Source organism: Neophocaena asiaeorientalis, unplaced genomic scaffold, assembly GCF_003031525.2.
Source record: "Neophocaena asiaeorientalis asiaeorientalis breed wild unplaced genomic scaffold, Neophocaena_asiaeorientalis_V1.1 scaffold671, whole genome shotgun sequence".
Lineage (NCBI taxonomy): Eukaryota > Metazoa > Chordata > Mammalia > Artiodactyla > Phocoenidae > Neophocaena > Neophocaena asiaeorientalis.
In genome coordinates, this window is record NW_020175533.1 from 2,445,966 (window position 1) to 2,470,674 (window position 24,709).

At 35.2% G+C, this 24,709-nt stretch overlaps 1 protein-coding gene across 1 annotated transcript in view; it reads left to right on the forward strand.

Annotated features, from left to right (window-relative positions):
• The window catches only part of SLC49A4 (solute carrier family 49 member 4), a 56,939-nt gene that overhangs the window by 25,805 nt on the left and 6,425 nt on the right, over window positions 1-24,709 (forward strand). Inside the window, exons 3-5 of the mRNA XM_024769340.1 lie at window positions 3,981-4,246; window positions 10,598-10,727; window positions 17,182-17,290. Of these exons, the coding sequence (XP_024625108.1) occupies window positions 3,981-4,246; window positions 10,598-10,727; window positions 17,182-17,290 (505 nt within the window). The remainder of the gene's footprint in view (window positions 1-3,980; window positions 4,247-10,597; window positions 10,728-17,181; window positions 17,291-24,709) is intronic.

Below are 24,709 nucleotides of genomic sequence, written 5' to 3' on the forward strand. Positions count from 1 at the left end.
CTGCTTCCCACTAACTATCTGTTTTACATTTGGTGGTGTATATGTGTCCATGCCACTCTCTCACTTCGTCCCAGCTTACCCTTCCCCCTCCCCGTGTCCTCAAGTCCATTCTCTACGTTTGTGTTTTTATACCTGTCCTGCCCCTAGGTTCTTCAGAACCACTTTTTTTTTTTTTATTTTTTTTTTTTTTTATTTTTTTTTTTTTTTAGATTCCATATATATGTGTTAGCATACGGTATTTGTTTTTCTCTTTCTGACTTACTTCACTCTGTATGACAGACTGTAGGTCCATCTACCCACTACAAATAACTAAATTTCGTTTCTTTTTATGGCTGAGTAATATTACATTGGCTATATGTGCCACATCTTTATCCGTTCATCTGTTGATGGACACTTAGGTTGCTTCCATGTCCTGGCTATTGTCAACAGAGCTGCAATAAACACTGTGGTACATGACTCCTTTTGAATTATGGTTTTCTCAGGGTATATGCCCAGTAGTGGGATTGCTGGGTCGTATGGTAGTTCTTTTTTTTTTTTTAATTTATTATTTTTTTGGTAGTTCTACTTTTAGTTTTTTAAGGAACTTCCATACTGTTCTCCATAGTGGCTGTATCAATTTATATTCCCACCAACAGTGCAAGAGGGTTCCCTTTTCTCCACACCCTTTCCAGCATTTATTGTTTGTAGATTTTTTGATGATGGCCATTCTGACTGGTGTGAGGTGATACCTCTTTGTAGTTTTGATTTGCATTTCTCTAATGATTAGTGATGTTGAGCGTCCTTTCATGTGTTTGTTGGCAATCTGTATATCTTCTTTGGAGAAATGTCTGTTTAGGTCTTCTGCCCATTTTTGGATTGGGTTGTTTGTTTTTTTTGATATTGAGCTGCTTGTAAATTTTGGAGATTAATCCTTTGTCAGTTGCTTCACTTGCAAATATTTTCTCTCATTCAGACTATACTGCAAAGCCACAGTAATCAAGACAGTATGGTACTGGCACATAAACAGAAATATAGATCAATGGAACAAGATAGAAAGCCCAGAGATAAACCCACGCACATATGGTCACCTTATTTTTGATAAAGGAGGCAAGAATGTACAATGGAGAAAAGACAGCCTCTTCAATAAGTGGTGCTGTGAAAACTGGACAGCTACATATAAAAGAATGAAGTTAGAACACTCCCTAACACCATACACAAAAATAAACTCAAAATGGATTAAAGACCTAAATGTAAGGCCAGACACTATCAAACTCTTAGAGGAAAACGTAGGCAGAACACTCTATGACATAAATCTCAGCAAGATCCTTTATGACCCACCTCCTAGAGAAATGGAAATAAAATCAAAAGTAAATAAATGGGACCTAATGAAACTTAAAAGCTTTTGTACAGCAAAGGAGAACATAAACAAGATGAAAAATAGGGTAAGTTAATGGTAGGTGATGGAAACCAGTGTCAGGCAAACATGAAAATCTTTATATTACAGATTGGTGTTATGCCATGGTTACCAGACGGTAGTGCTTGTAACCTCTTAGTAAGTGCCAGGCCCTGAGGGACTCTGGGATATAGGTGCAAGAAGGAGCAGAACTAAATTCTGGAAAATTTAAAGATGCTGGGAAGAGCAGGCACTGGATTTCCGTGCCAGGTTTCCCATGAATTCAGAGGGTAAAACCCAAAATCCTGTAGGTCCCAGTTCTCCTACTGAGCTCATTTATGAGGAGTGCATTTATTTATGATGACTTTAATGCAAAAAAAAGCACTTATTTAAATTAGAATAATTTTTAAACGCCAAAACAGCTTGTTTTTCCCTATGATTTTTCACTTTGATAATTCATGTTTTAGGTTGGCCTTCCAAGTTCGGTGACCTTTTAGACTTAGTAGCCATCTGAAATGTCCCTAGTGCTATACGTGCTCTGGATACTTACTTTAGCAGGTATACATGTTATAGTGAGAAATATTGTGATCTGAGAATTGAGTAAACTGGACTTGGATGATCCTTACCTTATCTCAAGCTCACGTGTTCTATGACTTATGTTTGCTCCTTGGAAAATAGTCTATTCGTGATTTCACTGAGAAGTAGCAAAGAGTTAAGCCATGGCAATGATTTGAGTTTTATACCTTAGTTTTCAGGATTCATACTGTTTTATCAAGGTTTTTTTTTTTAATAGGTCGTTTCTTCCATGTTCTCCTTCTACTCTTAACATTTTTAGGCATAATAACTCTTACTCATTCCAACCCTTCTCCTTCTAGATGAGATGAGTCTTTCAGGAATACCTCATTAAAGGTGTTAAATGTCAAAGCAGTTACCTTTATGAGCCGTCATGTGTCGTTTGATTATTGTACCATCACGAGTCATGATTAAAACCACTTAATGACAGTGTTTCAAGAATACTTCTATGATGAAATTTCTGTGTGACAGCTGGGGACCCTCTGGCATTTGGAGGAGGTATTTGGTTTATAAGCAGTTTCATTGTGTTTGTCACGTAGAAAATACTTCTCCTTATGCAAGAAAAATTTTAAATGTCTTTGGTTTTCTTAATTTAGTAATATTAATGATGCTTGAAGCCATTTTGCCTTCGAATAACTTTTCCAACATATACAAAGATTTGAGCAGATGTAATTCACATATTTCACTTCCCACTCACTTATGCTTCTACATTAGGGCCCTACCTCTCCTCACATGCCTGTTTACTATTTCCTTGTACATTCAAAAACCTTTTTCTAAGTAGCTTAAGGTGGTACTTGTTAAAAAGAGGATTTGGCATCCACATGGTGACTGAAAAGCAAAAGGAACAGAAAGAAAAAGTAGTATCACATGTATGTCACATACACTGTTCCTTCCTTTTCCTCTACCTCCAAGGTAGAAGAGGTTGACTCACTTCCCATTCTTGTCCGCCACCGCTTACCCCCTTGGTGTCCATACGTTTGTTCTCTACTTCTGTGTCTCTATTTCTGCCCTGCAAACTGGTTCATCTGTACCATTTTTCTAGGTTCCACATTCTCGTCTGTGCTTTTTGGACTTCTGGCTTCTTTTCTCCTTCAAGGCTACTCTTGAATGTGAATGTATATTTTGGGGGTGGAGGAAGAAATGTGGGAAAAGGGTTTTCACGTTCTGTGTTCAGCAGGGAACAGGATAGAGCACTGAATAGAATAGTGAGGAAGGATGAGCAAGAGAACGACTGGAGTGGAAGCAAGAAACTACTTTTCACTAACCCTTACCATTAAAGTCATGGTCAGAGAATTGGGACTGGAAGGGACCTAGTGATCTGTGATTGTAGTACCTTAACCTAACAAATGCTCGAGGCATGAATATTCAGTTTAAACTAATCTCATCATTTTAGAGGAGAAGGAATGGAATCCTACAAAGACATATTACCCAGGGCCATTCAACTAGTTAGGTGCAGACTAGATCCTCTGATTCCTCTTCCATTAGAAGATTCTATAATGATTACTTTCTTTTTTGTATTTCCATCACCTGGCACAGAGTAGGTGTGAAATGTTGAGCTCAGCGAACTGTGTTATTTGTAGGGCTGGCGGCACTTACTAGGTCTCTGTGAGTGGCAGGCTAATCGAGTATGGATTTGGGAGTCAAACCTGGGTCTAAATCTTAGCTTGCCTGTTAGCACTTGGGCAAGTTTCTTTATCTTTCCAAGCCAAAGCTTTCATATCTCAATAAATGGGGATAATAATAGCTTCCACATAGTATTGTGATAACAAGTGAAACAAGTTATTGGAAGTATTTAGTTTGGAATGTGACACAAATTGGAGGGTTTGGTAAATATTTGTGAAATGAATAAGGGGTGACTATTGCTGTATTTTATCTCCCTCACAGAGAGTCACCATACTTTACGTTTCAGGTGTGTCATAGTCTTTACCGATATGTATTCTTATTGCCATAGTTAACAGCAGTGTGGCTAACTTGTTTTTGTCTAGAAGATTCCTGTCTCAGCTACCTCACAGCCTTTTAATTTGTTTGATTGCAGACTAATCCATGCAGGACAGCTGTTAAATGGATTGGCAGGTCCGACTGTAATGAACGCAGCTCCATTCCTCTCCACAACGTGGTTCTCTGCAGACGAGCGGGCCACTGCCACAGCTATTGCATCAATGCTCAGTTATCTTGGGGGAGCATGTGCATTTTTAGTTGGACCACTTGTTGTTCCAGCTCCCAATGGGACGGCGCCTCTTCTTGCTTCAGAGAATAGCAGGGCCCACATTAAAGATCGCATAGAGACTGTATTATATGCAGGTATTTTGAAGTTTATTTTCTTCCTGTTATATTTTGTCTTTTATCCCCATCATCTTCACTCTACTTTTTGTATACCAGATCACTTCTTATGAAATAGAGGACTAATCCATACGTATTCATATATGTGCTTTCCTTTCATATAATATGGAGATGCCTATTTAAAACTGACCCTTTCTTGGAAGTTATTAAGTTTAAAATGTCTTATTGCTGCATGTAAGGTTATTTCTTGACTTTGCTCTTCCTGTCCATTTACAGTTAAGCACTGTGGTGTCTTTTCTAGATATCAGTATAAAAAGCTGAACGTCATGATCCACGATAGATATTTGTTAAGCATCTGTTGGTAGGTGTTAAGCCCATTTTCTCCCTTGCAGTTTCCCTGTCATTGGCCATGTTCTCTAACCTTAGAAACCTATATCACCCATGATTTATCCTTTTCATTTCCTACTCTCTGTATGTTTAGTCTATTAGTAAGGGACGTTGATCTTTTCAAAATATTCTCCTGGGTTCTTTCTCTTTATTTCTAGAGTCAAGCCCTAGTCCACTCTTAGATCTCCTTAAATATATCCCCTCTGGGGCTTCCCTGGTGGCGCAGTGATTGAGAGTCCGCCTGCCGATGCAACCCCTCTCCCCATGTGCCTGCTTATTATTTCCTTCTGCATTCAGAAAACTTTTTATAAGTGTTTACTATATATCAAGGACCTTGCTAAGCACTGGGATTTGGTAACATCACTGATGAGATCATTATAATACAAACAAGGATATACAGAGCTTAGAAGGCCTAATTGACTTGGCTTTGGGGAGAAGTTAAGGAGTCAGGGAAGGCTTCACTAGGAATGTGATAATTAAAACTAAGAATTTCATAGGAGTTCACTGAATGTTCAAGCGGGTTAAGGTTCCTTATAGAAGGAACAGCAACTGAGAAGGCAGAGAAGGTATGAGAGAGCTCAGTATGTCCAGGGAACTGCACGTAATTTGCTGTGACTAGAGTGGTGTAAATATGTGTTTGGGTGTAGGTAGCAAGTGGCAGAAAATGAGACTGGAAAGATAAAGGACCAGATTATGATGTACTTCATATTAGTTCATGTATTTACTTATTAATTTAACAAATACATTTTGAACTCCTATGTATCTGTCAGTGTGCTAGGCACTGAAGTAAACATGGTTCCTGACCAGACAGAACTTACAGTGTCCCAAAGGATACAGACAAACAGTTGTAAAAAAGGGTGGTAAGGGCTATAACCAAAGACCTACAGTTGCTTTGAGAGCTCAGAGGAGAAGCACCTAACCAGATGTTGGTGGTCAAGTAGAGCTTCCTGGAGTTGCAGCATCTAATTTGGAACCTGACGGATGAGAGTTAGCTAACTATAATGGGCAGAAGGAAGAATACATTAGAAAGACAGAGAGAACCATGGAGGAGAAGCCCAGTAATGGTGGGGAGAGCCTGCTGCACTCAAGCAGCTGAAAGCCCAGAGTAGCTTAGATCTGGTGAGAGTGGTGATAGATGAAGCCAGAGAGATAAGCCATACCACACAAGCCTTCTAAGCAGAACTAAAGGGTTTGAAGTTCATCATGTTGTAGGCAAAGGTCACACTTTGGAGAATTTTACACTAGAGAGTTCTCTAATGGAATTTACATTTCAAAACATTGGCCTGGCCAAAAAGTTCATTCGGGTTTTTCCAGAACATGGAGAAACCCAAACGAACATTTTGGCCAACCCAGTAGGATTTGGAGGGAATAAAAGTGAAATTAGAGGTGGTGGCAGTAAATAAAGCATTTAACCCCCCTGTAGACAGCTCACTCCTTTTCTTTTTTTTTCTTTTTTTTTGGGGGGGACCCAATGTTATTGCAGAATGCACAAGAAATTTGGTATTTTCTGCTTACATTACTCTTCAGTCTCCCACTTTATTACATAGGAAAAGGCATGACTTTTTTAAAAATTTAATTTCATTTATCTTTTTATACAGCAGGTTCATATTAGTCATCCCTTTTATACACGTCAGTGTATACATGTCAATCCCAATATCCCAATTCATCACACCACCACCCCCGCCACCACTTACCCCCCTTGGTGTCCATACGTTTGTTCTCTACTTGTGTGTCTCAACTTCTGCCCTGCAAACCGGTTCATCTGTACCTTTTTTCTAGGTTCCACATATATGCGTTAATATATGATATTTGTACTTCTCTTTCTGACTTACTTCACTCTGTATGACAGTCTCTAGATCCATCCACATCTCAACAAATGACCCAATTTCGTTCCTTTTTATGGCTGAGTAATATTCCATTGTATATATGTACCACATCTTCTTAATCCATTCGTCTGTCGATGTGCATTTAGGTGGTTTCCATGACCTGGCTATTGTAACTAGTGCTGCAGGGAACATTGGGGTGCATGTGTCTTTTTGAATTATAGTTTTCTTTGGGTATATGCCCAGTAGTAGGGTTGCTGGGTCATATGGTCTAAAAACTATTTGTAGTTTTTTAAGGAACCTCCATCCTGTTCTCCATAGTGGCTGTATCAATTTATATTCCCACCAACAGTGCAAGAGGGTTCCTTTTTCCCTACACCCACTCCAGAATTTGTTGTTTGTAGATTTTCTGATGATGCCTATTCTAATCCGTGTGAGGTGATACCTTATTGTAGTTTTGATTTGCATTTCTCTAATAATTAGTGATGTTGAGCAGCTTTTCATGTGCTTCTTGGCCATCTGTATGTCTTCTTTGGAGAAATGTCTATTTAGGTCTTCTGCCCATTTTTGGATTGGGTTGTTTGTTTCTTTAATATTGAGCTGCATGAGCTGTTTGTAAGTTTTGGAGGTTAATCCTTTGTCCGTTGATTTGTTTGCAAATATTTTCTCCCATTCTGAGGGTTGTCTTTTCGTCTTGTTTATGGTATCCTTTGCTGTGCAAAAGCTTTTAAGTTTCATTAGGTCCCATGTGTTTATTTTTATTTTTATTTCCATTACTGTAGAAGTTGGATCAAAAAAGATCTTGCTGTGATTTATGTCAAAGAGTGTTCTTCCTATGTATTCCTCTAAGAGTTTTAAGTCTCTGGTCTTACATTTAGGTCTTTAATCCATTTTGAGTTTATTTTTGTGTATGGTGTTAAGGAGTGTTCTAATTTCATTCTTTTACATGTAGCTTTCCAGTTTTCCCAGCACCACTTATTGAAGATGCTGTCTTTTCTCCATTGTATATCCTTGCCTCCTTTGTCATAGATTAGGTGACCATAGGTGCGTGGGTTTATCTCTGGGCTTTCTGTCTTGTTCCATTTATCTATTTTTCTGTTATTGTGCCAGTACCATATTGTTTTGATTACTGTAGCCTTGTAATATAGTCTGAAATCAGGGAGTCTGATTCCTCCAGCTCCGTATCTTTCCCTCAAGACTGCTTTTGCTGTTCGGGATCTTTTGTGTCTCCATACAAATTTTAAGATTTGTTGTTCTAGTTCTGTAAAAAATGCCATTGGTAATTTGATACGGATTGCATTGAATCTGTAGATTGCTTTGGGTAGTATAGTCATTTTCACAATATTGATTCTTCCAGTCCAAGAACATGGTATATCTCTCCAACTGTTTGTATCACCTTTAATTTCTTTCATCAGTGTCTTATAGTTTTCTGCATACAGGTCTTTTGTCTCCCTAGGTAGGTTTATTCCTAGGTATTTTATTCTTTTTGTTGTTATGGTAAATGGGAGTGTTTCCTTAATTTCTCTTTCAGATTTTTCATCATTAGTGTATAGGAATGCAAGAGATTTCTGTGCATTAATTTTGTATCCTGCAACTTTACCAAATTCATTGATCAGCCCTAGTAGTTTTCTGGTGGCATCTTTAGGATTCTCTGTGTATAGTAATGGACTTTGGTTTGTTGGAAGATTTTTAATCACAGTTGCAATTTCATTACTTGTGATTGGTCTGTGCATAGTTTCTATTTCTTCCTTTTTCAGTCTTGGAAGGTTATACCATTCTAAGAACTTGTGCATTTCTTCCAGTGTCCATTTTATTGGCATAGAGTTGCTTGTAGACCATGTGTTTTGTGTTTTTTACGTTTTTTTCCCTGTAATTCATTTCTAATATAGCGTTGTGGTCAGAAAAGATGCCTGATGTGATTTCAATTTTCTTAAGTTTACTGAGGTTTGATTTGTGACCCAAGTTGTGATCTATCCTGGAGTGTGTCTCGGCATGTATCTCCTTGGGTTTATCCTGTATGGGACTCTCTGCGTTTCCTGGACTTGAGTGGCTATTTCCTTTCCCATGTTAGGGAAGTTTTTGACTCTAATCTCTTCAAATATTTTCGCAGGTCCTTTCTCTGTGTCTTCTCCTTCTGGGACCCCTAGAAGCCGAATGTTGTTGCATTTAATGTTGTCCCAGAGGTCTCTTAGGCTGTCTTCATTTCTTTTCATTCTTTTTTCCTTATTCTGTTCCGCAGCAGTGAATTCCACCATGCTGTCTTCCAGGTCACTTATCCGTTCTTCTGCCTCAGTTATTCTGCTATTGATTCCTTCTAGTGTAGTTTTCATTTCAGTTATTCTGTTGTTCATCTCTGTTTGTTTGTTCTTTAAGTCTTCTTTGGTCTTTGTTAAACATTTCTTGCATCTTCTTGATCTTTGCTTCCTTTCTTTTTCCGAGGTCCTGGATCGTCTTCACTATCATTATTCTGAAATCTTTTTCTGGAAGGTTGCCTATCTCCACTGCATTTAGTTGTTTTTCTGGGGTTTTATCTTGTTCCTTCATCTGGTACATAGCCCTCTGCTTTTTCATCTTGTCTATCTTTCTGTGAATGTGGTTTTTGTTCCACAGGCTGCAGGATTGTATTTCTTCTTACTTCTGCTCGACAGCTCACTCCTTTTAAAGAAAGAAGTTGAAACGTAAAAGTAACTAAGTAAATAAAACTGAAAGTAGATAAAACATAAATTTTATATAAATTAAAATTTATAAATATATATTTATAATTTATATAAATTATATATAAATTATATATATAGATTTGTTATATCATTCTTTTTATTGAAAGCTTAAGCAATCATTATATCTTTTAAATGACTGGATTTTAGGCATTATTGGGCATGTATTAATGCTCTATGTCGTCTGCCTTATGGTTCCCATGCAGTCAAGCAGAAACCCCTACTCAAAGCTTCCAGATATTGCTTCAGTGCTTTTGTATTTTCCAGTTTGCCTCCCTGAGATAATGTCCCATGACCTTTCATTGCATTAAAAAACATTTTGGTTAGAATCATTATCTTAAGAGATTAATGACTCTTAAACTAAAATTTCAGACAAAGACATCATAAGTAAACTTTTGACCAATGTATATACTAATAGTTAAAAGGACTGTAAATTAAAGCAATTCATTTACTTCTTGTTGTTCCTCAGATTGTCAAAGAATAAAGACATTATCTGTGGTTAAGTGTCTTATAGAAATATTGTACCTTTTACTAAGAATATAGCCCTAGAATTAGAATGATCCTATTGAAGATCTCTAGAACTTAATCCGTTTCCTTTATTGGCCCAGAAAGAGTAAGGGATTCATTCAATTTATAAGTTAATTAATGGCATAGATAGTTCTATACTCCAAGGCTTCCTGACTTTTCTATTAGAGTCATGCTTTTCTACTAAATTGGGCACAGTTAAAAGCTGGAGTTTCCATGTGCCAGAACTCTGGAGGGAATGATCAGGACTCCTAGGAACCTTTCCTTCTGTAATGGTGCCAAACTGAGATTGTTCAGATGTTCATTTTACTTCTGATTGTTTAATAGCCTACATTAGCTAGTCCTGTGTTTGTTAAATTTTGCTGTCTCCTGGTTTCTTTCTTTCTTTTTTTTTTTCTTTTTTGGATGCTTTCCTGTTTTGTTCCGATTTCCCATGTAGCCTATAAATTGAGTCTGTCCTATACAGTGCATCAGAATATCCTGTCATGATCAAACAAACCTTCTCCTATTCTGTTCTTACCAATTTTCTATTATATTCTTTATTTCTTAGGACCATGCTTATTAGACAGTCATCCTAGACCTGTTTAAAAATCTCTGTTTTAGATAGTACAGTTGGTTTTGAATGTGTTTCCTCCAGAGTAACATTTGTTTACTGCCTCAATCCTCTTTCTGTGTAGTGTACTATACCGTAAGTCTACCATACTTATTTCCTTATGACTTCTTACCTGCTAAAAGTTATATTTTTATGTATCAGTCTTTCTCACAATACTGAGCTATTTTGGCTAGGCAAGTACTATATTTTGCTTATCTTTATATATCTAAAGCTTCATTGATATGCAATAAATATTTGTTAGATAGATACTTGAGATATTGAACTTTTTGTGTTGTCTGATTAACATTTTACTGTTTTTTTTTTTTTTCAGAGTTTGGAGTTGTCTGTTTACTATTTTCTGCAACTCTAGCTTATTTCCCACCACGACCTCCTCTTCCTCCCAGTGTTGCTGCAGCTAGCCAGCGGCTGAGTTATCGGCGAAGCTTTTGTAGATTATTAAGGTAAATATACTTAAAATCACTTACTGGTTTTGACTAGCACCTTGAAGATAATTCCACATTTATCTAAGATAATTTAAGATAGTAGTTTTTCAACAACCTACTAATCAGGTTGTAAATAATTGATAAAATATTGGTTAAATATTTTAGAGAGATTTCTTATCAGAAATCTATCTTTAAAAATTGCCCAGGACAGGAATAAAGATGCAGATGTAGAGAATGGACTTGAGGACACCGGGAGGGGGAAGGATAAGCTAGGATGAAGTGAGAGAGTGGCACTAACATATATACAGTACCAAATGTAAAATAGATAGCTAGTGGGAAGCAGCTGCATAGCACAGGGAGATCAGCTTGGTGCTTTGTGTCCCCGTAGAGGGGTGGGATAGGGAGGGTGGGTGGGAGATGCAAGAGGGAATAAAATAAAATAGAAACAAAAAAATAATAATAAAATAATTAAAATCGCCCAAAGCAAAAACCTCTATAGTTTTTGCCTTCTCTATATACCACCCATATTTAAAAAATCAAACCTTTTGTTTAAATAAGTTTCTTTTATAAGGAAACATCATATAATAGTATCTGTGAAATCATGTGTTTTATTATATTTTTCCTAATATGCAAATTATTTTTATTCATTATGTATTTCTTGATACACATTAAAATAAACAAGTGCTATTTAATACAAAGCGAATAAAATAAATAATGTTTATTTACATATCACCTAAAATCATCTTGAACCTCCAGTGGGATCATATTTTGAGAAACTTAATTTCTAATTTTACTTTATTTTATTGGTACAACTTAAATGTAATTCGATTAAATTCTACACTTGAAGCCTTCAAATACTTGAAGGCCCAGTACTGAATTTGATTCTTTGGATATATAGACCATTTCTGATGATTATGATTTGTAATTGGGCCACTAGAACTTATGTTTTGGATTTTTTTCTCCAGTTAGTTGTGATGAGTTTTTATTGATTCATCAACAACTCTCCCTAGTTAGTTCTTTCTTTTCTAGTCTTCCTCTCCCACCAGATGGTAAGTTCCTTGTGGTCAAGAACTATCTTTGTATCCTATATATTAATAATGTCCAATAGGAATATAATGGGAGCCACATGTATAATTTTAAATCTTCTAGTATCCTTATTTAAAAAAAGTAGAAAGAAACAGGTAAAATTAATTTTAATAGCATATTTTATTTAACTCAATATATCTCAAGTATTATTTCAACATGTAATCACTATTCAGAATTATTAATGAGATACTTTACGTTCTTTTATTCATAGAAAATCTTTTAAATCCAGTGTGTATTTTATACTTACAGCACATCTCAATTTAGATGCTAAATTTGCATTAGAAATCTAAATGGTCTGCATTTAGATTTCATTAAATTTACAATTAAAACAGTTTTCATTGAGCAGTGTCTCCCATATTGCACTATTTATCTAAAGTTAAAAATAACTACCTGCAGTTTTTCAAATTTTGAATCAATACATCTTTGATATTATTTGAAAGGTCTTATATTCTACAGGCAATTGTTTGGGGCTTAATTGAAGATCTTTCACTTACGTAAAATACATTTTTTTCTCTTTATAATTTTAAACAAAACTTCCATAGCTAAAAGAACAATTTATTTTACCATCTCTCCATCTAAAAATCTCTTTCTTCTTGTGCAGGAATCCAAACCATTTTATAGCTGACCAAAAGTATAAGCTCAGATCTGTTAAAAATTGTTTAAAAATGTTTGTTGAACATTTAATTTAGATTTCAGACAACTAATCTTCTTGATTCTTTTTTGACTTTAAGAAGAAACCTCTTATAAAATTTATCGTGTAATTGTTGAACGTGTCCCTTAATATTATCCACTTAATTATCCTAAAAATTTTTTTCCATAACAGACGTCAATTTTACTCTGCTGCAGTAAGTTGCATCTACCATTTATTGTGAAATTTGCGACATACTTCATCTCGTAGTTTTCTTCCTGCATAAAATATTCATAAGCAAATTACAATGTTATATCAGTGTGTAAAAGATAATTAGAACTGAGTTAGTTCATTGACACCAAGAAGATCAGTGACGGGTTATAATACTAGAAACAACATATGCCACCACGTGCACACTACAGTAATATCTTACCCAATGCAGCCGTTAAAGTGAAATGTATTTCTGCCAAAACAATAAAGTTGTGTTTAATGGAAAAATACTTTTCACTGTTTCTGTTTTTAAATTGGATTTTAATTAATTAAAATGAAGTAAAATTAAAAATTAGTTCTTTACTTGCACTAGTCACATTTCAAGTGCTCACTAGCCACGTTTGACTAGTGGCTACCATGTTAGACAGCATAGCTATGTAACATTGTTTTTCAAACTTTGATTCATAGCCAACCAATTTAGAGGGTTGATCACCTTTTTTTGTTTAAACAAAGTAGAATGGAATAAAAAAGAATCGAAAATATTATTGTATCTTCTATAGTAATGATACATATTTTTGTGATACTCTTGTTTCAGTATTTATGTACTGAATATTGGTAAGTAGAATATTTCTTATTCTGGAGTACAGTAAAAAGTTTTTGAAAACAACATCTCTGTAGCAGCTAGTAAATTGCCTTCCACATAATAGGCAAGAAAATCATATTAGTTCTATTGAATTGTGATCAGTAGAACATATTTGTAAGATGAGAGTTAAAATGATACTTTTTTTTTTAAGATGCTATTTAACTAAATTTTTCTCCATGCAGAGCTAGAGGTTAGAGAGCAATAGGTAAGGCTAGAGAGGTAGGTTAGGGTCAGATTATGCCATACTAATAATTTTGGACTATTCTGTGGGAAATGAGGAGTAACTGTAGGGTTTTAAGGTAAGGAGTTATGTAAAAGATTGTTCTGACAAGGAAAAAACAACTTAAAATGATCACTTTGACCACAATATACCCTGTGTTTGCTTCTAATTACCCTAGAGTCAAGATCTTTATTCTCTGTTCAAGCTATAGAGTATAAGATCTTTCTTCTCTATTAAAAACCCTTTACACTAATGCCTAACATTCCTTTGTCTCTTCCCACATTCATTCGTTTACTGTGCAGGATTGCCTGCTTCTACTTTGGGCTTTCCAGGGGACTTCTTTGGGCCTGCCACGCTCCATTCCCCTAACCTACCTGTGTAATTTTCCCTGGTCCTTCAAAGAACTCCTGATATCATTACTTCCTGGATTAATCAGAATAACTGCTTCTCTAGATTCTAATTCCATTGTCTGGGCAGAAAAAAAAAATCAGTGGTTATGCTCCAAAGGTTCCTATGCTCCGAAGTTTCCACCACAATTATTTATTTACTGTCCATATGATTCCCATCACTTAATATGCGTTTAACCTGTGTAACCTAATGTAAACGTTTTTCTCCCTTTATGTATCAGTTTAATGTTTGATGATGGTGGTTGTTGTTTTTGCCTTTTAGACTTCAAGAGTGGAGACTTGAGTTGAACGTGTTCCTTACTTCAGGATACATGAACAGGATACATGAACACGTTTATTCATTTATTTATTCATTCATTCTTTTATTTATATTTCTCACTCCCATTCCCTTCTCCCTACCTAGGATACCTCTCAAACGCATTTGACGTGTATCTCTTTGTGCTTTGCGACATTTGTATTGTTTTGTATGCCTCTCTGTTTAATTTATCTAAATGATGGCACATTATGTATCTCATTCTGTTTTGACGTTTTTTCACTAAACACTACGTGGTTTTTTAAATTACTTTTCATTTTGGAAATACAAAGGTAGAGTAGTATAACATCTGTATCCCCATAACCCAATATCAACAATTACCAATTTATGACCAATATTGTTTCATTTGTACTGTACCCACTTCTCCCCTTCCTGTATTATGAAGCAAATCCCAAATGACAAATCATTTCACCCATAAACATTTCAATTTGTATATGTTAAAAAGATAGGGACTCTTTTTAACATAAATATGGTACCATTGTCACACTAAAAACGTTTTAGCAGTAGTTTGCTACGGTCAAATCAGTGTTTCAATTTCCAACTGTCTCATAAATGTCATAAGTTTTGGGTTTTTTTTTTAACAATTTGTTTGAATCAGGATCTAGATTAGGTCCACGCATTGCAGTTGGCTCAAATGCCTTATAATTTGTAGGTTTCCTTTCCATCTCTCTCTTTCCCTTGTAATTTATTTGTTGAGGAACCAGCTCTCTTGTCTCCCAAGATCTGGATTTTGATGATTGCCTCTTTGTAGTACTTTGCCAAGTTCCTCTGCCCTTTGTATTTCCTATAAATTGTTAGCTAGAGCTATGTTCTGATTCAGGTTTTGGTTTTGGTTTTGATTTTACAAGACTACTTCATGGGTGATGCTACCTTCTTCCATCAGGAGGCACATGATATCTGGATAGCTCTCATTTTGTGATATTAGTGCTCTGTTTTCAAGATGTATCCCTGTGCTATGTGTACACCTAGTTCTTTGTACTCCATGGTATGAAAGCATTGCGTTTTGTATACCCACTTCCATTGTGTACTCAGATTGCCTCCAACTCATTGTCACCACAAATAACACTGCAGTGACATCCTGCACATCACCATAGACCTAAGAATTCTTTGGGAAACAAACCCCACAAGATTGATGGGTCATAAGCTATTTTAAGCTTAATTTGCCAAGTATTGCCAAATTGCTCTAAAAAAAATGCCTGCACTTGTCTATACTTCCATCCACAGTGCCCATTTCCCTATATGCTTACCAAACTTGGCATTATCCATCTTTCTAATTTTCACTAGTCTAATGGGTATAAAGAAATACAGCTTTTGTTTAATTTGCATTTTCTGGTTATTGATAAATTTGAGACTCATGTGGTTGTCTGCCCTTTAGGTTTCCATCTACTGTAAATTCCTCTTCTGCCAATTTCTCAGTGGTAGTTTCTTTTTCTTAATGATTTACGTATTCTAGATATAACTTCGCTGTTGATTTTTAAAAGTCAAATTTCTATTTGCTATCTGTCTACTAATTTTGTCAATGAATTCCTTATTTATCAACTTTCTGGTTTTTTCTTTCACATTTAGGTTTTCATCCCACCTAGAATCCACCTTAGTGTATGGTGTTAACTAATGATACAGGGTTTTCATTTTTCCCTCCATAAAGTGAACTAGTACCATTCACTAAACAATCCTTAGCCCTTTGATTTTTGTAGTGCCGCCTGTATTGTAGATTGAGTTTCTGTGTCTTAGCTCTCTTTTTTCCTTCATTGCTCTCTTTGTTCTTGAGCCAATACCATACTAATTTTATTACTCTGGATGTGCAGTTTGTCTTAATATCTGTCAGGACAAGGGCTTCCTTTTTCGTATTTTTAAAGGATGACTTAGTTTTCTGAGGACTTTTATTTTCCCATATGAACTTTGGAGCAAATTTCATAAGTTTCTAAAAAAAATTCAACTGGAATTTTAATTGTGATTGAGTTGAATCATGAATTAGTTTGGGGTGAATTGACAGCATAGACTCTGTCTCCATTTATTTAAATCATCTTCTGTGCCCCTATGTGCTTCACCCCCTCCCACCCATAGAGGTCTTGGGTCTTCCTCGTTTATGCCTAGATACTTTATAGTTCACATTTTTAAAAAAATTGTTAACGGTATCTAATTTTTATTACATTTTTAAATTAAACTTTATTTTGAGATAATTATAGATTCACATGCAGTTGTAAAGAATAATACGAAGAAATAACATGGACCCTTTACCCAGTTTCCTCTAATGATACCATCTTAGAAAACTACACTGCAATATCACAACCAGAAAATTGACATTGATATAGTAAAGATATGGAACATTTCCGTCATCACACGGCTCCCTCCAGTTGCCCTTTTATAGCCACACCTACTTCCCTCCCACTCTACTCCTTTAACCCCTGGCAACCACTAATCTCTTTCCCGTTACTATAATGTCACTTCAAGAACGTTACATAAATTGAGTCATACAGTAAAGAAAATTTGGAGTTAGCTTTTTTCACCCACAATAATTCTCTGGAGAGTCATCCAAGTCGTTTTGTGTACTGGTAGTTATTCCTTTTTACTGCTCAGTAGTATTCCATGGTATGGATGTACACAGTTTGTTTAACCATTCACCTTTAATCTTTTTTTCCCCTCCACCTTGTTCATCAGAAGAAACAGTAATTTATCCTTTCAAATAGGAGCTTTTTAAAGAAAAAACTGAATCTGCCTACTCATTCTAGGAAATAATGTTAGTAATTCATCTATATAATAAGCATTGAAAATTTTAAACTATGTGAACAAAAATTATTCTTATAAATATAAAAAATTTAAGGGATTTATTAACAAACTGACAAATATTTTCTATTTCTGATTCTGGTATTCCAATTTCAAAATGACTTACTTTTTTCTATGAGTAAGAGTTTAAACTCTAGATTTTGAATTTGTAATAATGTTTTCTTTTACTCCTCTTTTACAGCAATTTGAGATTTTTGATGATTGCTTTAGCATATGCCATACCACTTGGTGTATTTGCTGGCTGGTCTGGAGTTCTGGACTTAATTTTAACACCAGTGCATGTCAGCCAAGTAAGCATTTTATTTCTTTATATCTTGTAGGTATTTTTAGTTCACTACAATTATAAATATTGTCTACTTGTTCTTACTTTTAGCTTCAAGGCCTAGGTAAAACGTTATCCTGTGTCACTGCTGCAAAAGGAAGATCCTTATGAAATAGTTATAAATAATATTGATTTTCTTCCTGGATTTTGTTAACCACCATGAATTTCACATTTACTTGGGTATGATTACTTATGCTAATAAACAGAAAAATAAAGAAGGAAAATCTTAGAATCCTTGATTTTTGGTTTATAAAGATGAAGATCTCGTCATTAAATATATGGCTATGCCTACATCTAATCCCTCACTTTCTCTTTAGCCTCAGTATCTCATTTCCTTAAAAATAACCATTTTAGGGCTTCTCTGGTGACGCAGTGGTTGAGAGTCCGCCTGCTGATGCAGGGGACGCGGGTTCGTGCCCCGGTCCGGGAAGATCCCCACATACCGCGGAGCCTGTGCGTTGGGAGACTGTGCTCCGCAACAGGAGAGGCCACAGCAGTGAGAGGCCCGTGTACTGCAAAAAAAAAAAAAAACAAAAAAAACCATTTTATCTATATGCTTGCTTATGACATCTGTTCCTTCTCCTTGCTTCCAAATAGCATGGTAGAAAGGGGTAGAGAGATTTGGAAGGTCAAATGGAAGAAATCCAGCACACTGATGTGATATTCCATTGTATGAATAAACAACAATTTGTCCAATCTGCTTTTGATGAACATTTGGAATGTCTGCATTTCGGCTGTCATAAACAGTGCTGTATGAATATTCTCATATATGTTTCTTGATGCACCTCTCCATACATTTCTGTTGAATATTTATCTAGGAATGGAATTGCTAGTTATAGGGTATGCCTGCTTTGATAGATGATGCCAAATTTCCCCAAAGTAGTTGTATTAGTTTATAGTCCTACCAGCAGTACATGAAATTTCCCCTTGTTGCACATCGTTACCAGCACTTGGCAATGTTAATCTTTTTAAATTCAGACGTGCTGATGACTGTGCCGTTGTATGCCATTGTGGTGACTTCCATGACATCTTTTGAAGTGACATCCTTTTTTGTGACATACCTGTTCAAGTTTCTTGCCCACTACTGGGCTACCTTTTTCTTACTGATTTACAAAGAAGACAGCTGTGTGAAAGGGAGCTCCCCAGCATGTCCTGGCTGCAGAATGGACTGCACATGTAAAGGGCAAAGCTACCAGAGACTTATTAGAGAGACTGTTGTGGGGTGGAAAGCAGAACAAATATAGTAGAGGACAGGCAGTGCAGGACCCTTGAAGTTCTGGCCCAGCCAGAGTGGTATGACCTCATTAACACCTTGTTAATATCTTAGGCTTCTGCTGAGACACCAGAAAGGACAAACTTTAGAATCAAGGACCATACCCTAGGTAGAGTAAGGCCTATTCTACTTAGACCCACCATGAACAAAGCCTAAAACCAAGCCCTGACAAAAATTTGCAGAGGGGATAATTTGGAGATTGAGTCCTGCCAGGTGAAAGGAGCTTGGGAAACAACTTGGTTTCTAATATTCCTCCCTAATAAAGCACAAAATCAAGCTTACACAAGTTCAAGGTAATTGAATGGCCTACTACACAAAAATGAACTATTTTATAGAAAGATAAAATTATCCAGAATCTCGATATTGTATCACCCACAGCATATAGTATACAGTTTTTTAAAAATTAGACATACAAAGAAACAGGAAAATATGGTTCATATTTTTAAAAGAAAAAAGTAGTCAATAGAAACCAATTTAGAGATAGTCTAGATATTGGATTTAGCAGTCAGAGACTATAATGCAAAAGAGAGAGTGAGAGAAATCTTTTCTTGCTCCAAGTTCATAAATATATTCCCCTCTGTTATCTCGCAGAACTCTGTTATCCAGTACAGTAGCCACTAGTCACATGTGGCTATTTAATTTGAAGTTTAAATTAGTTGAAAGGAAATTAAAATTAAAAAGTCACTTCCTGATTGGCACTGGCCAGTTTTCAGGTGCTCAGTAGCCACTTGCAACTTATGGGTACCATGTCGGACAGTGTTGACATAGAACATTTCCATCATCACAGGAAGTTCTATTGAACAGTGCTGTTCTAGAAACTTTATTGTTATTCCTGTCACATTTAAACCTAGAATTGAATTTTGTGCTTGTTGTAAGGGTTAAGTTTCTTTTTTCCCACATAGTTCTCCATTAACCTAGTATCAATTTTTGAAAAGATTGTTCTTTCCCCATTGCTCTCTAGTGTCATCTTTGTCATAATGAAGTGCCCTTATGTGCATGGATGTTTCTAAATTCTTTTTCTCATCTAGTTTATTTGTCTATCTCTGTGCCAACACCAAATTGTCTTAAGTATTCTAGTGTTAGAATAAGTTTTGGTGTTTAGTAGAATAAATACTCCCCTTATTGGGATTTAGATTAGAATTTTATGAACCTACAGATCAGTTCAAGAATTAACTTTTTTTGTAATAGTTCGTCTTCCAAATCATTACTATTATATCTCTCTTCGTTTACTTGGGTCCTAACGTCTCTCTAAATCTCTTTTCTGCAAAAACACCCTCTATTTATTTGTTAGATTTATTCCCAGGTATTTGATGCTTTCTGAAGCTATTGTAATTGGTAACTTTAAAAATCTTATTTTCTGTTGGTTGGCATGTAGGAAGTATACTTGGTTTTTGAAAGTGATTGAACTACAGCTTGTCTTATATCCAGCAACCTTATTAAACTCACTTATTTATCCATAGATACTTTGACCTCTCTGCATACATCTCATATCGGTTGTTACTAATGACAAATAGATGGAGAAAAATACATTTAATAAAATTCAACATTGAGATGATCATATGTTTTTCTCTTTTAAACTGCTAATTTGGTGAATTCCACTTGTTGATTATAAAATGTTAAACTACCTTGCATTCCTGTACTAAATGCATTTTGTCAGTGATTTATTATACTTTTTATATATCACTGAATTCAGTTTGCTTACATTTTGTTTAGGATTTTTTGCAGTTAGGTTCATGAATGAGATTAGTCTATCATTTTTTTTATCTTGTCCTGCCATTTCAATTTTTTTAAATCTTTATTGAAGTATAATTGCTTCACAATACTGTCATTAGTTTCTGTCGTACAACAAGGTGAATCAGCCATATACATACATATATCCCCATATCCCCTCCCTCTTGAGCCTCCCTCCCACCCTCCCTATCCCACCTCTCTAAGTCATTGCAAAGCACTGGGCTGATCTCCCTGTGCTATGCTGCTGCTTCCCACTAGCTATCTGTTTTACATCCGGTAGTGTATATATGTCGATGCTACTCTGACTTCGCCCCAGCTTCCCTCTCCCCCTCTGCCTCGCCCTCCCTGTGTCCTCAAGTCCATTCTGTATGTCTGCATCTTTATCCCTGCCCTGCCACTAGGCTCATGAGTACCTTTTTTTTTTAGATTCCATAAATATGTGTTAGCATACAGTATTTGTTTTTCTCTTTCTGACTTACTTCACTCTGTATGACAGACTCTAGGTCCATCCATCTCACTACAAATAACTCAATTTTGTTTCTTTTTATGGCTGAGGACTTTTCCATTGTATATATGTGCCACATCTTCTTTATTCATTCATCTGTCGATGGACACTTAGGTTGCTTCCATGTCCTGGCTGTTGTCAATAGGGCTGCAATGAACATTGTGGTACATGTCTCTTTTTGAATTATGGTTTTCTCTGGATATATGCTCAGCAGTGGGATTGCTGGGTCATATGGTAGCTCTACTTTTAGTTTTTTAAGGAACCTCCATACTGTTCTCCATAGTGGCTGTATCAGTTTACGCTCCCGCAAACAGTGCAGGAGTGTTCCCTTTTCTCCACACCTTCTCCAGCATTTATTGTTTCTAGATTTTTTGATAATGGCCATTCTGACTGGTGTGAGGTGATACCTCATTGTAGTTTTGATTTGCATTTCTCTAATAATTAACGATGTTGAGCATCTTTACTGCCATTTCAATTTTAGTGTCAAGGTTTTGCTAGTCTCATAAAGCAACTTCTGAAGTGTTTCCTCTTTTTCTATTATTGGAAGAGTTTGTGTAAGTTTAGTGGTTTGGGGCTTTTGTTTTTCCCTAAATATTTGGTAGAATTCGCTGATGAAGCCATCTAGTTTTCTTTGTGATATGAATTCAGTTTCTTTAATAGTTATAAAATTATTCAGATTTTCTACTTATTACTGTGTCAGTTTAAGAAATTATACCTTTCTAGAATTTGTCCACTCCATCTCAGTTTTCAAATTTATGGTATTAAGTTCTTCATTGTATGATATTATTAGGTCTCCAAGGTAAGTCATTGTATCATTCCAGATATTGATTTTCTGTATCTTCTTTCTCATATTTTCCCTTGAATAATTTCAACAGTAGCTCTTTAATGAAAGCTTATTTTTTATTTCATCAATTTTTGATTTTATCTTACTTTTTTTCTAGTCTGTTTTCTTGAGTGATGTCACTTTGCTTTCATTTTTCTAACTTTTTAATATGAATGCTTACATCCTTGATTTTTAGCTTTTCTTCCCTAATACATGCACTTTAAGGCTATTTATGTCCTTTTAAACACAGATTTAGCTGCATTCCATACATTCTGGATTTTCATTATTATTGAATTTAAGATATTTTCTAGTTTCCAGAGTTACTTAGAAAGACATTTTTTAATCTACAAACTGTGGAAGATCCTCTAGTTCTTTTTTTTTTAAGTCCTAGCTAAATTGCATAAATGTGGTCATAAGGATATACTATGATTTCAGTATTTTCAAATTTGTTGACCCAATTTTTGGTGAACTATTTTCTATAATTCTTGAGTGTAGTGTTTTATATATGTCAACTAGATCAATTCTGTTAATTGTGTGTTTCATATCTTCTATTCCTTATTCATTTTTGTCAGCTTGTTCTATCAGTTACTGAGAGAGGTGTGTTAAGATCCTACACAATTATTTTAAATTTGTCTATTTCTCCCTTTTATTTCTGTCGATATTTTCTTTATATATTTTAAGACTGTGTAATTAGGTGCACATAAATCTAGAATTGTAGTATCGACTAATGAATTGAACCTTTCATCCGTAGGAAGTTTTTCTTTTTTTTCTGGTAATGCTTTTTTGCCTTAAAGCCTATTAGTTGCACTAGCTTTCTCTTCATTTGTGTTGGCATGATATATCTTTTTGCATTTTTTTACTTTCAGACTTTCTTTAGGTACACCTTTTATAAGTAGCATATCATTTTTTCTTTAATTCAGTCTGATAATCTTTGTGTTTTAATTGGAGTATTTAGTCCATTTGCAGTTAATGTAATTATTGATAAATTTGAGTCTAGATCTACCACCTTACGATTGGTTTTTATTTTTTTCCAGTCCAGTCTATCCTTTTTCTCTTCTTTCTTACCTTCTTCTGGATTAAGGATTTTTTACTACTCTTTTTTCCCCCTTTATTAGCTTGGTAATTATAGTCTCTTTTACTATTTGGTGGTTACCCTAGAAAGTACAGAATGTACACTTCACTTATTAACATCTATTATAAATTAGAACTTTTACCTCTTCCAGGACTGTCCTTAGAACCCTTGCACTCCATTTAAGCCTCTACCATACTTTGTGCTATTATTGTCATATATTTTAAACTGCCCAAGACACATTTTTATTGTTATTTTACAGTCAATATTCATTTAGATTCACTCTCATATTTCCATTTTGTTGCTCTTCATTCTTTCCTTAATCTTCAGTCTTCCACCTGTGATCATTTTTCTTCTGTCTAAAGAGCATCCTTGAGAGAGAGAGAGAGAGTCAGTGTGTGTGTGGTGTCTGTGTGTGTGTGTGTGTGTATGCGTGTTTTGTGTAGGTCGGCTTACAACAAATTCTCTTGTTTGGGGTTTGTTTTTTTACTTTGGTCTGAAAATGTCTTCATTTGACCTTTGTTTTGAAGATTATTTTGTATTGCATATAGAATTCTTGGTTAGCATTTATTTTCTTTTGTTTATTTGAAAATACCATCTTCTTCTGGCCTCCATTGTTTCAACTGAGAAGTCAGCTCTCAAATTTAAAAGCTTGCTGCATTTAAGATTTTTCTCTTTGTCTTTGGTTTCAGCAGCTTAACTAGGTGGCAAGTTTTTAAAATTTTATGCTGAATGGATAAAGAAGATGTGATTGATATATATATATATATATATACACACACAATGGGATATTACTCAGCCATAAAAGAAAATCTGCCCTTTGCAGCAACATGGATAGACCTAGAGAATATTATGCTTAGTGAAATAAGTCAGACAAAGACAAATACTGTATGATATCACTTATATGTGGAATCTAAAAAATAATACAAATGAATGTATATACAAAACAGAAACAGACTCACAGATATAGAAAACAAACTAGTGGTTACCAAAAGGAAGAGGGAAGTGGGGAGAGAGGCCAAATTAGGGGTATGGGACTAAGAAATACAAACTACTATGTATAAAATAGATAAGCAACAAGGATATATTTTATAGCACAGGGAATCAGAGCCATTATTTTGTAATAACTTTCAGTGGAATATAATCTGTAAAAATACTGAATCACTATGCTGTATACCTGAAACTCATATAATCCTGTAAATCAGCTATACTTCAGTTTGAAAAATAAAAATAAATAAAAAGTAATTCAAAATGGAAAAAAAATACATTTATTCTGCTTGAGGTTTGTAGGACTTCTTGAATCTGTGGCTTGATGTCTCTCACCAGTTTCAGAAAATTCTTAGCCAATATCCCTTTGAAGCTCATGCTCCGTTTTCTCTATTTCTCTCTCCTTCAGTAACTCTAACCGTATATGTTATATTTTCACACTGTCTGTCCTATGTCTCTTACTCTCTGTTCTGAATTTTCTATCCTTCTGCCTTTCTCTACTTCAAACTGGATATTTTACCTAGCCTCTCTTCCAACTCACTATTTCAGTTTTCAGCTCTATCTAATATGCTGTTAAACTCATCTGTGAGTTATTAATTTCAATTATTATATTCTTAAGTTATAACATTTTTTTGATGCTTTTTCATAGTTTCCAAATTTCTGTGGAAATGCTTGTATTTTATTTCTTTGAACTATTAAAAATAGTTATTTAAAGTCTGTATCTCCTAACCCCTTTATCTGGATCCCTGTGTGTCTCTTTATATTTGTGACATTCATTCATGTTTTCTTATTCCTTATGTGTTCAGTTATTTTTGACTGAGTGCTCAACATAGTATATTAAAAGTTGTAGAGATAATTTAAGCTTCAAATGATGTTCTTTTCCTCCAGAAAGAACTTATGTTTTTTCTTAGGAGTCTAGGGATACTTAATCTAGTTTCAAGAATTGAGATCATTTAAAGCTGGGTTTTAATCCCTCAGAATACAGTTCCATTTCTTCCT